The sequence below is a fragment of the Salmo trutta genome, chromosome 5, assembly GCF_901001165.1.
Source record: "Salmo trutta chromosome 5, fSalTru1.1, whole genome shotgun sequence".
NCBI lineage: Eukaryota > Metazoa > Chordata > Actinopteri > Salmoniformes > Salmonidae > Salmo > Salmo trutta.
Window position 1 is genome coordinate 51701984 of NC_042961.1, and position 16344 is coordinate 51718327.

A 16344-nucleotide genomic window follows, 5' to 3' on the forward strand; every position below is an offset into this window, starting at 1 on the left:
TTCCCTATGTTGTGCAACATACGTTCATAGGGAATGGAGGCCATTTGGGATGTAAGATATATTTTAAGGACAGGCAGAGATGCTTTGGGGGATAAGTATTGAGGACAATGTTAAGATAGAATCAAATCAAATGTTATTTATCACATGCGTCGATTACAAATGAAATGCTTGCTTAGGAGCCCTTCCCAACAATGCAGAGTTTACACAAGAATATATACAGGGAGTAACAGTATCAGATCAATGTGCAGAGGTATTTGAGCTAGATATGAAGGCAGGGTAAAGTGACGAGGCATCAGGATAGATCATAACAAGAGTAAAATAAAGAACTGAGTAGCAGCAGCAAATTATGAGTATAAAAATGTGTGTGTGTACAGTATATTTGTGTTTGTGTTTTGTCGGTATGCATGTGTGTGTGTGTGTGTGTGTGTGTGTGTGTGTGTGTGTGTGTGTGTGTGTGTGTGTGTGTGTGTGTGTGTGTGTAAATAGTGTATATGAATGAGTGTGGATATGGTTTGTATATATAGTCTAGTGAGTGTGTATATGGTTGTATATATAGTCTAGTGAGTGTGTATATGGTTGTATATATAGTCTGGTGAGTGTGTATATGGTTGTATATATAGTCTGGTGAGTGTGTATATGGTTGTATATATAGTCTGGTGAGTGTGTATATGGTTGTATATATAGTCTAGTGAGTGTGTATATGGTTGTATATATAGTCTAGTGAGTGTGTATATGGTTGTATATATAGTCTAGTGAGTGTGTATATGGTTTGTGTATATATATATATATATATATATATATGTATATATATATATATAGTCTAGTGAGTGTGTATATGGTTGTATATATAGTCTAGTGAGTGTGTGTATATTGTTTGTATATATAGTCTAGTGAGTGTGTATATGGTTGTATATATAGTCTGGTGAGTGTGTATATGGTTTGTATATATAGTCTGGTGAGTGTGTATATGGTTTGTATATATAGTCTGGTGAGTGTATATGGTTTGTATATATAGTCTGGTGAGTGTGTATATGGTTGTATATATAAACTGGTGAGTGTGTATATGGTTTGTATATATAGTCTAGTGAGTGTGTATATGGTTTGTATATATAGTCTAGTGAGTGTGTATATGGTTTGTATATATAGTCTGGTGAGTGTGTATATGGTTTGTATATATAGTCTAGTGAGTGTGTATATGGTTTGTATATATAGTCTAGTGAGTGTGTATATGGTTTGTATATATAGTCTAGTGAGTGTGTATATGGTTTGTATATATAGTCTAGTGAGTGTGTATATGGTTGTATATATAGTCTAGTGAGTGTGTATATGGTTTGTATATATAGTCTAGTGAGTGTGTATATGGTTTGTATATATAGTCTAGTGAGTGTGTATATGGTTGTATATATAGTCTAGTGAGTGTGTATATGGTTTGTATATATAGACTGGTGTGTGTACGTAGGGTCAGTGCAAGATATAGTCAGTGCAGATAGTTTGTGTACCATTATTTGACTATTTAGCAGAATCCATGGGGTTGTCCTAGTCTTACTAAAATACACACAATTAAAGTTTATTCACTTCTGGAATAAGTGTGTGAACAACTCCCCATCTTGTAACACTTAAAGTTAAGACTTTCAGTTCCCTTTCCTACACACTGGGGCTTGTGTGTCAGTCAAAGGAAGGGACAGATCACGAGTTACAACAGAACACAGAGACTGTAGAAGAGGGACTAGTCTCTCTTTGTCTAGTAGTCAGAGAACCACAGTCTAGAACCAGAACCAGAGCCTAGCTGGGTTGTGATGTGGACACAAGGGGAAGGCAGCAACGCTGCAGGTGAGACTAACTTTCAACTACTCAATATACATAATATTTAAGGGTTTTTTGTATTTTTTATTGAGATAGTACAGTGAACAGGAGACAGGAAAGGTAGGAGAGACTGCGAGTCAGAAGGGCAGTGGGTCGGAGTTGAACCCATGTCGACTATGGTAGCCTAGGCTGTATATGGACCAAACAGGCCACGTCTCAGTGTTGTTGAGAAAGCCTCAAGGACTCAGATTCTTTACCTCAGTTTTTGCCTTTCCAGCTTGGGCAGTTTTAGTAGGTCGACATTGTTTGTACTTGGTGGTAAATTAATTTGGTAGTATGTTGTTAGTGATGCAACCACAAGTTTATATGAATCCTGAATAAATATACACTTGAAGTCGGAAGTTTACATACACTTAGGTTGGAGTCAATAAAACTCGTTTTTCAACCACTCCACAAATTTCTTGTTATTAACAAACTATAGTTTTGGCAAGTTGGTTAGGACATCTACTTTGTGCATGACACAAGTCATTTTTCCAACAATTGTTTACAGACAGATTATTTCACTTATAATTCCCTGTATCACAATTCCAGTGGGTCAGAAGTTTACATACATAAAGTTGACTTTGCCTTTAAACAGCTTGGAAAAATCCAGAAAATGATGTCATGGCTTTAGAAGGATCTGATAGGCTAATTGACATAATTTGAGTCAATCGGAGGTGTACCTGTGGATGTATTTCAAGGCCTACCTTCAAACTCAGTGGTTCTTTGATTGACATCATGGGAAAATCTAAAGAAATCAGCCAAGACCGCAGAAAAAAAATTGTAGACCTCCACAAGTCTGGTTCATCCTTGGGAGCAATTTCAAAATGCCTGAAGGTACCACATTCATCTGTACAAACAATAGTACACAAGTATAAAAACCATGGACCACGAAGCTGTCATACCGCTCAGGAAGGAGATGCGTACTGTCTCCTAGAGATGAACGTACTTTGGTGAGAAAAGTGCAAATCAATCCCAGAACAACTGCAAAGGACCTTGTGAAGATGCTGGAGGAAACAGGTACAAAAGTATATTTATCCACAGTAAAACAAGTCTTATATCGACATAACCTGAAAGAGCGCTCAGCAAGGAAGAAGCCACTGCTCCAAAACCGCCATAAAAAAGCCGGACTACGGTTTGCAACTGTACATGGGGACAAAGATCATACTTTTTGGAGAAATGTCCTCTGGTCTGATGAAACAAAAATAGAAGTGTTTGGCCATTTTAACCATTGTTATGTTTGGAGGAAAAAGGGGGAGGCTTGCAAGCCGAAGAACACCATCCCAACCGCGAAGCACGGCGGTGGCAGCATCATGTTGTGGGGGTGATTTGCTGCAGGAGGGACTGGTGCACTTCACAAAATAGATGGCATCGTGAGGAAGGAAAATGATGTGGATATATTGAAGCAACATCTCAAGACATCAGTCTGGATGTTAAAGCTTGGTCACAAATGGGTCTTCCACATGGACAATGACCCCAAGCAAACTTCCAAAGTTGTGGCAAAATGGCTTAAGGACAAGAAAGTCAAGGTATTGGAGTGGCCATCACAAAGCCCTGACCTCAATCCTATAGAAAATGTGTGGGCAGAACTGAAAAAGCGTGTGCGAGCAAGGAGGCCTACAAACCTGACTCAGTTACACCAGCTCTGTCTGGAGGAATGGGTCAAAATTCACCCAACTTATTGTGGGAAGCTTGTGGAAGGCTACCTGAAACGTTTGACCCAAGTAAAACAATTTAAAGGCAATGCTACCAAATACTAATTGAGTGTATGTAAACTTCTGACCCACTGGGAATGTGATGAAAGAAATAAAAGCTGAAACAAATCATTCTCTCTACTATTATTGTGACATTTCACATTCTTAAAATAAAGTGGTGATCCTAACTGACTTAAGACAGGGAATTTCTACTAGGATTAAATGTCAGGAATTGTGAAAAACAGAGTTTAAATGTATTTGGTTAAGGTGTATGTAAACTTCCGACTTCAACTGTATGCATTTTTACTGTATGTGTGTGCCTATCTGTATGTGTGTGTGTGCATATGTGTGTGTGTGCGCATATGTGTCTCTGTGCATATGTGTCTGTGTGCATATGTGTCTGTGTGCATATGTGTCTGTGTGCATATGTGTCTGTGTGCATATGTGTCTGTGTGCATATGTGTCTGTGTGCATATGTGTCTGTGTGCATATGTGTCTGTACTGAGTTTGAGTATTTATGGTCTCCTACTCTTCTACATGTCTCACTCAGCTGGCCCTAGAGATTGATGAGAGAGAGGCCACACTGAATTAATAGTTTTGATTCTGGTCATTTCAATTAGGTTCTGATCACGTTGAAATAACCACACCTGTCTCTGCAAAAAAATGCTACAACATCCCTCAATTGTGAAATGATTTACTATGATATGAAACATTGGATGTGACTTGTACCTTATTTCTTTTCCACATCCCTCCATAAAGCTGTCTTTGAGTAGAGAATGTAAATAATTAATCCCTTGTTCATAATTCTGTGTAGTTGAGGGAATGGCACTGCTCAGATCCATATTGAAAGTGAGACTTTCCGAATCACTTCCTGTATTCTCACCTCAGAGTAGCTTCCTCTTTTAGAATCACTTACAGATTACCAGTGTATGAGTAATAATACCCATAAAACCTAGTGGACAGGGGGGATAGGGGATTTTAGAAACACTTAAAATAAGGCCTTTAACATGGTGTGACATTTTGATAACCATGTAAATCTCTCTAGGACAAGGTGACTTTTATCAATATATTCGCCTGTATTTACTCCCCAAAAACGAAATGTAATTAGCTGCTAATATGGATACCATAAAGAACTACAAATGCCATGATGATCTGGACGAGACTGCCAAATCGAGGAAAATGTAATAATATCTGGATTAAGTATCTATTATTAGCTTAATGTATTAATTAATACATTTGCAACATTTCTTTAAAAAATTACAATTCGGTGAACTGTCTTGTGCAAGTTTTCCCTTGACACAAAACCTGTTAGCAAAGGTGTCAGCTAGAGATGACGTGTAGGAGCTTGCAGGGATTTGTAGTCTTGCATGATGTCTACTTTTTGATGCTAATTAGCATTTTAGAATGTGAGAGTAAATAGAGCTGAATATTTTGATAAGTCACCTTGTCCGAGAGAGATTTACATGGTTATCAAAATGTCACGCCAGGGTAAGCCTACACGAAAGCCAGCCCTTATTTTAAGTGTTTCTAAAATGAATGGTGGAAAAACAAGTGTAACCATTTCCCTGTTTGACCGCTAGGTTTTATGGGTATTACGATACCTCCACTGTGGTGCTCTATAGGATTAGGAAAACCTGACTCGTTAGGATTTGTTGCCGTGTTCACGTCATGTCGGAAACTCAGAAATGTTCTACTTGCTTACTCATTGTAGAAAGATGATACCTCAAGATTCCCCCTTGGGAAGTATCAGAATCAACCAATAGGAAGCTCTACGCAAATAATTTATGTTCATATTAACTCAGAGGTCCTGAGTTTCTGACATGACATGAACGCTGCATTAATGTCTTTCTTCCTCATTTATTAACCACTTATTTGTGATTAATATCGGGAAGAAGAGCCATAAGTTGCAATAACTGTACATTTTGATAAATGAAAGTATTTTGTTATATTTTCACAGCTTCTGGTGGAGAAAGCAGCTGCTCCTCTGAAGATGAAGGAGACATTCAGGTATATTTAGTAACATCTGTGATACTCTATGGTTTCTCTGTTGGATAGAGACAAATCGTCCCATGTTAAATCCATGGACATAGCTTAAGACTTGTATATTTAGTTCTTATATACCGGTAGCCTAAACAGATGATGAGAGAATATGTCAGAGACTAGTCTGTGTATATGTGTATATTTGTTTGGTCTGTCCTGTAGTGTGAGATTCTGGAGAAGCAGAGGGATGAAGCCAATCAGAAGCTATCTGAGATGGAGGAAGGTGAGCTGCACCAATCAATATCCATATAGTGTATGCGGAAAGTATTCAGACCCTTTCCTTTTTCCACATTTTGTTACGCTACAGCTTTATTCTAAAATGTATTAAATTAATGTTTTCCTTCATCAATCTACACACAATAACACGTAACGACAAAACAAAAACAGAATATTAGGAATTTTAGCAAATGTATTAAAAGTTAAAAACAAAAATACATTATTTACATAAGTATTCTGGCCCTTTGCTATGAGACTCGAAATTGAGCTCAGTTGCATCTGGTTCCACTGATCATCCTTGAAATGTTTCTACAACTTGATTGGAGTCCACCTCTGATAAATTCAATTGATTGGACATGATTTGGAAAGGCACACACCTGTCTATATAAGGTCCCACAGTTGACAGTGCATGTCAGAGCAAAAACCAAGCCATGAGGTCGAAGAATTGTCCGTAGAGGTCCGAGACAGTATTGTATCGAGGCACAGATCTGGGAAAAGGTACCAAAAAATGTCTGCAATATTGAAGGTCCCCAAGTACAGTGGCCTACATCATTCTTAAGTGGAAGAAGTTTGGAACCACTAAGACTCTTCCTAGAGCTGGCCGCCCAGCCAAACTGAGCAATCAGGGGAGAAGGGCCTTGGTCAGGGAGGTGATCAAGATTCCAATGGTCAGAGCTCCAGAGTTTCTTTGTGGAGATGGGAGAACCTTCCAGAAAGACAACCAACTCTGCAGCACTCCACCAATCAGGCCTTTATGGTAGAGTGGCCAGACGGAAGGCACTCCTCAGTAAAAGGCACATGACAGCACGCTTGGAGTTTGCCAATAGGCACCTAAAGACTCTCAGACCATGAGAAACCAGATTCTCTGGTCTGATGAAACCAAGATTAAACTATTTGGCCTGAATGCCAAGCGTCACGTCTGGAGGAAACCTGGCACCATCCCTACGGGTGAGGCATCATGGTGGTAGCATCGTGCTAGTCAGGATCGAGGGAAAGATGAACGGAGCAAAGTACAAAGAAATCCTTGATGAACACCTGCTCCAGAGTGCTCAGGACCTCAGACTGGGGTGAAGGTTCACCTTCCAACAGTGCAACGACCCTAAGCACACAGCCAAGACAACGCAGCAGTGGCTTCGGGACAAGTCTCTCAATGTCCTTGAGTGGCCCAGCCAGAGCCCCTACTTGAACCCGATCGAACATCTCTGGAGAGACCTGAAAATAGCTGTGCAGCAACGCTCCCCATACAACCTTACAGAGCTTGAGAGGGTCTGCAGTGAAGAATGGGAGAAACTCCCCAAATACAGGTGTACCAAGCATGAAGCGCCATACCCAAGAAGAATCGAGGCTGTAATCGCTGCCAAAGGTGCTTCAACAAAGTACTGAGTAAAGGGTCTGAATACTTATGTAAATGTGATATTTCAGTTTTTTATACATTTGCAAGAATGTCTAAACCTGTTTTTGCTTCGTCATTATGGGGTATTGTGTGTAGATTGATGAGGGAAAAAAACGTTCATCCATTTTAGAATAAGGTCGTAATGTAACAAAACGTGGAAAAAGTCAAGGGGTCTGAATACTTTCCGAATGCACTGTATATTTGTGACAAAGTAGTGTAGCTTTCATGACATATGTAAGCAGGAGTCTATGTTTTCTCTCTGTCTCACTCCACGATCTATTTCTCTTTCCCCGTCTTTCTCTTCCCTCTATCTCATCTCTCCTCAGTGTCCTCTCAGCTGTTGAAGGAGATGGAAGTTCTGGAGATGCAGTTCCAGATTGAACGCTCCTGCAGGGAGAGTGCAGAGGCCCTGGCTGTCAAGGTGGGGTGCTTTATGGGTACTGTATTTCAACTCAATTGAGTGTCTCAGTGACGTCATTGACCTAACAAGTCCGTGTTCCACTTGGGTGTGTAGGTTTTGTGCCAGCCCAGTAGTAACAAACACATCACCTAATCAAGAACTCAATGATTAGTTGAGTCATTATTGGGCTTGAACAAAAGCCTGTATACCGTGTGGAACACTGAAACAATGCTCTAAACAGATCTCTTCTCCTTGAACACAAAGGTGACCAAAGACAACAAGGTTCTGAAGAGGAGGAGCCAGGCTCTGCTGCCATTCATCCCAGAGCTTCCTGAAAACCTGGAGGCTGACCTTGGGGTCGATCCCGACCCTGATGGGGACAGCGGGGAGGATGCCGTGCTGCAAGGACAGGCCCAGATAAAAGGTACAGAGACTTACACAATAACCGCACAGAACTCATACGGTATCCTTTATGAACATGAGTGACAGATAAAAGTTATAGAATTGAGATTTGAGAGGATTGTTTTTGTACTTTTACTCGACCGATCGGGAAAATGTTAAGATTCACAGCTCATCTTCCTGTCTCTCTCCTTCATCTCTCCTTTTGTTCCATCCCCCCCGGCCCGGCCTGGCCAGAACTACAGGCCTCGGTGGACCAGCTGCTGGGGGAGAAGCTGCGGCTGTGTGAGCAGGTGGAGGTCCTGAGGGCAGAGCAGAACCAGCTCAAAGAACAGGTAGCTAGCACTGACGGACAGAATCTAGACGTGTGTGTGTGTGTGTGTGTGTACTGCGTTTGAGTATTTATGGTCTCCTACTCTTCCACATGTCCTACTCAGCTGGCCCTAGAGATCGATGAGAGAGAGGCCATACTGAAGAAACTGTCCAAACAGAACAAGACCATGAATAAGATGAAGAGAGGCGAGACCCCACTCTGACACATATCAGTGCTCCTCATGATATACACTCTATTCACCTCATACCAAAGTCATGTTCAGTGTTTTACGTGTGTGTGTGTGCGTGTCCATAGTGTCCCAGCTTGTGACAGAGGAGTTCACAGAGATCAGTCAGAAGCTGGAGCTGGAGCAGGGCCTCAGACAGCACGCAGAAGTCTTCGCCCACCAGGTACACAACGCTGTGTGTGTTTGTGTGCATATACATGCGTTCGTAGGTGTGTACATACAGTATGTGTGTGTTTATGTTTCTGAAAGTGTGTGTGTGTGTGTGTGTGTGTGTGTGTGTGTGTGTGTGTGCGTTCGTCGGTGTGTACATGTGTGTGTTTATGTTTCTGAAAGTGTGTGCTACTCAAAGTAGAGGAGAGATTGACTGCATCACTACATGTCTTTGTGAGAGGTATTGACAAGTTGTAAGCACTGAGCTGTCTGTCCAAACAACTAGCACACAGCTCATACCCCACAAGACTTCTTCACAGTCCCCAAGTCCAGAACACAGGCTAGGAGACGCACAGTACTATATACAGTAGAGCCATGACAACATGGAACTCTATTCCACATCAAGTAACTCAGTCAAGCAGTCAAATCGGAAAAAAAACAGATACAACTACACCTTAAAGAACAACGCGGACTGTGAAGAGACACACACTCACTCTACACACAGATACATTGTAATATTGTTGTATGATGGTATTATACATGTTGTATTGTATTTAAATATGTAGTGGCGTAATAATGTTATATGATGTACATTTTGTGTGTGTGTGTAATGTAAGTGCCTTAATGTGTTTGGACCCCAGGAAGAGTAGCTGCTGCCTTGGTAACAGCTAATGGGGACCCCTAATAAATACAAATAAACAATTCCTAGGTGGCAGGGAAGGGTATTCACCCCTCTCTCTAGGTCGTACCACAAGGAGCAGCAGTGGCTTCGACCAGGGCCCTGGGGCAGTTCTAGTGAATGGAGGAGTATTGGACAGGGGGGGTGGTACTTCTTCACTTCCTCATTCAGACAGGGGCCATATTGTGGGACAGGAGAGGGTTGGGGAGAGAGGGGGGATCCCCATTCATTCTGCATTCATACCAAGAGGACAAATCGGGCAGTGAAATACAAAGAGGTGTGAGAAGGGAGGGACAGGCAGGCTGATGATCACTTTGTAAAGGAGAAATGCACACACTCACACACAGCTCCCAATTTCCCAGCTGGTCATGTTGTAACAAAGGTGGCGGTAGAACATTAGCGTCTCAGAGGACAACAAAAGTAGCCTCCCCTCTCAGAGCCCCCTCTGCTTCATAATTAGCACCCATCACAGCGCAGTTTGAGAATGGGGACTATAGCTTTAAACACATCCCTGTCTTTAGCTTGACACTTTACATTGAATACGGTCAATTGTCGCCTTTGTGTGCACTGTTCGCTATTTACCAGACGGGCACATAATGGGACGCCTCGCATGGGTCCTTACCTGTGAAAAGGACCCCTACTGTTCTGACACAACCACACAACTCAGCCTCCTTTACTCTCAATGCTCTGCAAAGGCTCCTCTGTTTGATGCTGGTCCTGTGTGTGTGTGTGTGTACGTGTTGTGTGGACACCAGCAGCCCTTGGCTTGTCAAACATTAGCGTTTCCTAATTGATGCCCTGGCTGTGTGAAAATGCCTTGTGCTATGGGACTTTAGAGTGCTTACACCAGGGTAATTTGGACTAAATGTAATGATGTGAAGCCTAACACACAGATGGCTGCTTTCACTACACCCTCGCTGTGTTTGAACTTATGGAAGTGAAAGTGACTCACTGACTTTTCAATTCCTAAACTCTCTTCCTGACTGTCACCCTTTTGTTAGAGCTAGTTTCACTATATATGTGACCATTCCCAGCTATATATTACAGGTTTATAGAGATTCTCATGCATGAGCCTCCACACATTCAATGCATTTACCATAGTCACTGAAGTTATCAAATAGGTTTGCTCCATCAAATAGGTTTGCTCCATTATCAGCAATGGATGAATAGCTTTTTTAAGGGGAGCTTACCATAACTGTTGTATAATATCAATTATAATCCGTTTGGTTTGAGCCTTGAATGCTGATTGGCTAAAAGGGTGGTATATCAGACCGTATACCATGGGTATGAAAAACCATTTATTTTTACTCTTCTAATTATGTTGTTCCTATATTATTGATTGATTGAGTGGTTGATGGATTGATTGATTCATTTGTGGATTGATTGATTGACTGACTGGCAGGTGTTGGTGAAGCAGAAGGAGACCCAGAGACAGAGCATGGTGCTGCAGCAGAGTTCAGAGACAGGTATGCAGCTCCAACAGGCTCTGGATCAGGTGGCCCACATCAACAGTACCTTACAGGACATACAGCTCTACTACCGAAACCAGGTAGGGAGGGGGAGGTGTGTGTGTGTGTGTGTGTGTGAGAAACAGAGAGAGAGTGAGTAAGAGAATAGTCGTCTCTCCCTAATAGACGGGTTAGTTGACAACGTTCTGAAACAATGAGCGCGCTTATCTATGGGGCAGAAGTCAGTGTGTTGTGATTCTGGACGGTCAAATAGTTAGCAACAATGATAAGAAGATGCCATGTGGGGAATCGTTTCAGCTCGTTGTATCTTGTTATTGATACAATTTTGTTTTGAGCTGTTTTGACTTTGTCACGTCTATGCTAATATGGCTAAAACTCGCTAGCTAGCTAACCAATAACTGTAACAATGTATTTGAGAGACAACAAGTGCTCATTGTGCCAATGTATTTATGTTTTCAATAAATATTTGTAGAGGGAATATACACTGAGTGTATAAAACATTAAGAACACCTTCCTAATATTGAGTTGCATTGAGTTTGCCCTCAGAACAGCCTCAATTCGTCAGGGCATGGACTCAACAAGGTGTCAAAAGCGTTCCACAGGGATGCTGGCCCATGTTGACTCTAATGCTTCCCACGGTTGTGTCAAGTTGGCTGGATGTCCTTTGGGTGGTGGACCATTCTTGATGCACACGGGAAACTGAGTGTGAGAAATCCATCAGTGTTGCAGTTCTTGATACAAACTGGTGCGCCTGGTACCTACTACCATACCCCGTTCAAAAGGCACTTGAATCTTTTGTCTTGCCCACATACACAATCCATGTCTGAAGGCTTAAAAATCTCCTCCCCTGATTGACGTGGATTTTACAAGTGACATCAATAAGTGATCATAGCATTCACCTGGTTAGTCTTTGTCATGGAAAGAGCAGGTGTTTTTAATGTTTTGTACACTCAGTGTATATTTGGTTTGCTCCACGGCTGCCACGCATCGGTTTTGTTGCTAAACAACGTCTAGAAGTTCGATTTAAATGTGGAAGTCTAATTTCGAGTGTATATTATGTCTCTCCTGTCTGTATCTATCCATATCTGTGTATATGACTATCACAGGTGAAGCAGACCCAGTGTGCTCTGGAGGAGAGCAGTGTTCTGTCTGAGCTGCAGATTGTCAGAGGCCAGCTGGAGAGCAGTGAGAAGGAGAGGAGGACCATGGAGACCCAGCTAAGGCAGGCGCAGATCACTGCCGCCCAACTCCAGGGTGAAGGTAGCTACCACATCTGCGATTTAATGGCTGCGTTTACACAGACAGCCCAATTCTGATCTGATTGGTCAAAAGACCAATTGGTGGAAGAATTACGAGAATTGGACTGCCTGTTCAAACGCAGCCTGACATATGTATTTTGTGCTAAAATCTTAAGTCTATATAAAACGTGCTCATAGTGATCATAGTACCCTGATGTAAAATCAGTATAAATAATCACTATTTAATTGTTTTCTCTGGAGTTGAATTTTTCTTTGCCCCATTTTCACTCTTCAAACAAATTCTGTTTTTAAAATAATAAAATATGACACACTGTTGTGGTTGGTGGTACTTTGTCTTCCTTTTAGTGAAACATCTCCAGGATAGGCTGAAAGACACAGAGAAAGACCAGGTTTCCAAAGCTGACCAACCAGTGGAGGACAACTCAACCACTGCACCACCTCCTCCTCCTCCTCCTCCTCCTCCTCCTCCTCCCCTGCCCCCAACTCCTTCCAGCACTGTTGTTGAGTAGGTTCTATACTATATCGTTCTCTATTCAAATATAAATACATGACTACATAATCACTATATTAGCAGGTAGAGGTATCCATAATCACTATATTACCAGGTAGAGGTCTCCATAATCACTACATTACCAGGTAGAGATATCCATAATCACTATATTACCAGGTAGAGGTATCCCTAAGCACCATATTCGCAGGTAGAGGTCTCCATAATCACTACATTACCAGGTAGAGATATCCATAATCACTATATTACCAGGTAGAGACATCCATAATCACTATATTACCAGGTAGAGATATCCATAATCACTATATTACCAGGTAGAGATATCCATAATCACTATATTACCAGGTAGAGATATCCATAATCACTATATTACCAGGTAGAGATATCCATAATCACTATATTACCAAGTAGAGACATCCATAATCACTATATTACCAGGTAGAGACATCCATAATCACTATATTACCAGGTAGAGATATCCATAATCACTATATTACCAGGTAGACATATCCATAATCACTATATTACCAGGTAGACATATCCATAATCACTATATTACCAGGTAGAGATATCCATAATCACTATATTACCAGGTAGAGATATCCATAATCACTATATTACCAGGTAGAGATATCCATAATCACTACATTACCAAGTAGAGACATCCATAATCACTATGTTACCAGGTAGAGATATCCATAATCACTATATTACCAGGTAGAGATATCCATAATCACTATATTACCAGGTAGAGATATCCATAATCACTATATTACCAGGTAGAGATATCCATAATCACTACATTACCAAGTAGAGATATCCATAATCACTATGTTACCAGGTAGAGATATCCATAATCACTATATTACCAGGTAGAGATATCCATAATCACTATATTACCAGGTAGAGATATCCATAATCACTATATTACCAGTTAGAGATATCCATAATCACTATATTACCAGTTAGAGATATCCATAATCACTATATTACCAGGTAGAGATATCCATAATCACTATGTTACCAGTTAGAGATATCCATAATCACTATATTACCAGTTAGAGATAGAGGTATCCTATTCCAAACAATTTAAACTTATTGGCAACTTTACATTGAAAATGTGAGCTTTTTGACCTTCGTTACATAAAAGTGATGGTGGTACCCAGAGGTAAGGCAGAATCTGGTAAATGTTAGTGAAAACTCCTTCTGTTCTACTTTCTGTTATTCCGGTCTAGTCAACTTGTCGTCCTGCGCAACAAGAGGAAGGAGTCAGTCAACAACATTGATAAGAATAGTGAGTGTTCTTACCGTGGTATGAATACACATGACTTACTGATTTATTCGATTTATTTAACCTTTATTTATCCAGGGAATCTCAATCGAGACCAGGGTCTTTATGTCCAATGCTGCTGTGTCACTTCAATCAACAATCCAGCTTAAACAGATTAAATTAAATACAGAGTAGAAATGATTACATGACTGATGCATTCTATGACTACTATTACAATATACAGACAGTATGTGCTTAGGATATTCAAGATTTCAACGTTTAGCAGGTCAACAAACAAAGACCCTAGTTCTGATATGAATAGTTGTATATTTGAACATACTACAGCTCAGGTTGAGTCCACTCACTGTGTTGTCTCCTCTCTCCACCAGAGCCAGATCCTTCTGTGGACATGAAGACCCGAGCGGTGGATGAGATGATGGAGAGGATAAAGAAAGGCATCGTCCTGAGACCCACCCTGAGACCACAGGTAAGGCGAGCTAGTGCATGTATCAAATGATTTATCAATCAGTCATGCTATCTACTTGTTAGAGAGACAATTACAGTGGTCCAACATCTGACTGCTTCTCTCCCATCTCAGCCTGGACCAGAAGATGACAGTGCCTGGAGGGTGAGCATTTTCACGCCTTTCCTATTATAATAGTGTTATAAAGATGATTTATTTAGTATTAAAATGTTAATCCTGTATTACTTTATCAAATCACAGGACCATAGGAGTGAGAAGAGAAAGTCAGCCGTGCTGGATCTAAAAGAAATGCTGGTAAGATGGGATCAATACGAAATGTCTAAAATGAAGCATTTGCTGTTTTACTAGTGAGTCTATAGGTCGATGAGATTAATATTGTACTATGGAGGCTTTGAGAAGTCAAACCCTGCTTGGTTTACTGTACTTTCTATTCTTTTCATTGACATGATTGGTTTACCCTCCTCACCTATCCTGATTGGTTGACCTGTCCTTTCCCAGGACACCATGAAACGCCCAGGCCACAGGAGGGCGGGGTCACGGAAGAGGATAAGCCGAAACGTAGGGGAGGCGGAGCTACATCTGGTGCTACTGAGGAGGAGGCGGGCCATGGGGGATGGACAGGACACCCCCGACCCCTCCCCAACCCCCTCCCCAGCCCCTCCCACCACCAAAATCCAAGGTGCAGCATTTCCATCCTTTTTTTTGGGGAGTAGGGGACAGTCAGTCAGTTTCTTTTTTAAAGTTTTGCAGGGGTCCTCTCTGGTTGTTTTGCTCACTTGGACTAAATTGATGGTATTACATTGAAAGATGGTCTGGTCTTTAATGGCGTGAACAAGAAGAGGATGATTGAAAGAGATGATAACAAACGAGGGGCCAGGGGGACACATCATTAACCCACATAGTGATATCTTTCACTTTTCTACAGTATTATTTTAGCATACTTTTAATGTACCATACGTGGTGCCCCCCAGGTCCCCAGCCAGGTGGCCCAGCAGCAGGTGCCCTTCTCTGCGCAGGAGAGCGTGGCAGCACCCCCGTGCTCAGGAGGCTCCAGCAGAACAGAGAGAAGAGGAACTCTCGTATCAGAGCATCAGAACTGATACGAGAGGAGGAGATCTGAAACTTGGGGAAAGGGATGATTAGTGTTAGGATACTGTCCCACAGTGTTTCCCAAACCTCTCCTGGAGTACCCCCAGCCAGTCAACTGATTTGATGTATTCCAAGCACAGCTGACGTAAATGTCATCTTACCTTTAATCATCAAACCCCTCATTAATTAAATCAGATGGCTAGTTTTGGAATACATCAAATGTGTGGACTGGCTAGGGGTACTGAAGGAGAGGTTTTGGGAACACTGTTGTAACACAATCATATTTATGCACTGTATATTTTAATGTATAGATTTATATGGTTAGTGCTGAGCGATTAGAGCTTTTTGAGGTCAGTTCGGGTTTCTAAAAAAATGATCACGTTTTCAATTTCGGTTTAGCATAAAAAAATTTTTTTACAATAAATTAATTATGTTGGTTGAATGCTGTAATAAAACAGAATTGTCACGACTTCCACCGAAGGTGGCTACTCTCCCTGTTCGGGCGGTGCTCAGCGGTCGTTGTCGCCGGCCTACTAGCTGCCACCGATCCCATTTTCCTTTTCATTTAGTTCTGTCTGGTTTTACACACCTGTGTCTAGTTTTTCTGATTTTGGTGGGTTTATATTTTCCCGCTGCTGGTTAGGCTGTGTGCGGGATTATTGCTGTATGGTACATGTAAGGGGTGTGTGCCTGCACCACGGGCTTTGCTTTGTTTTAAGTACGGTATGTGTTTACCGTGGACATATTGCTTGTAGCTAGCGGAGTCGAGGTTTCTCCTCTGTGTATATCGTTCCCTCCCTGGGAGTGGATACGACATTTGTGCGGTTTTCCTTTGTGTCTGTGTTGCGCCTTCGGAACCGCCAAATAAACTGTTGATTTCCCCTGGAACCCA

At 41.5% G+C, this 16344-nt stretch overlaps 1 protein-coding gene across 1 annotated transcript; it reads left to right on the forward strand.

Moving 5' to 3' along the window:
* The first annotated feature begins 1682 nt into the window (after positions 1 to 1682).
* On the forward strand, positions 1683 to 16344 carry LOC115194436 (shootin-1). Its single transcript, XM_029754132.1, has 17 exons — positions 1683 to 1830; positions 5494 to 5543; positions 5739 to 5799; positions 7512 to 7606; positions 7850 to 8009; positions 8222 to 8319; positions 8422 to 8503; positions 8613 to 8707; positions 10776 to 10922; positions 11949 to 12102; positions 12447 to 12606; positions 13845 to 13903; positions 14269 to 14366; positions 14478 to 14507; positions 14604 to 14657; positions 14862 to 15042; positions 15335 to 16344. The coding sequence occupies exons 1-17, from the start codon at positions 1797 to 1799 to the stop codon at positions 15481 to 15483; spliced, it is 1707 nt and encodes a 568-aa protein (XP_029609992.1). The 5' UTR covers positions 1683 to 1796; the 3' UTR covers positions 15484 to 16344.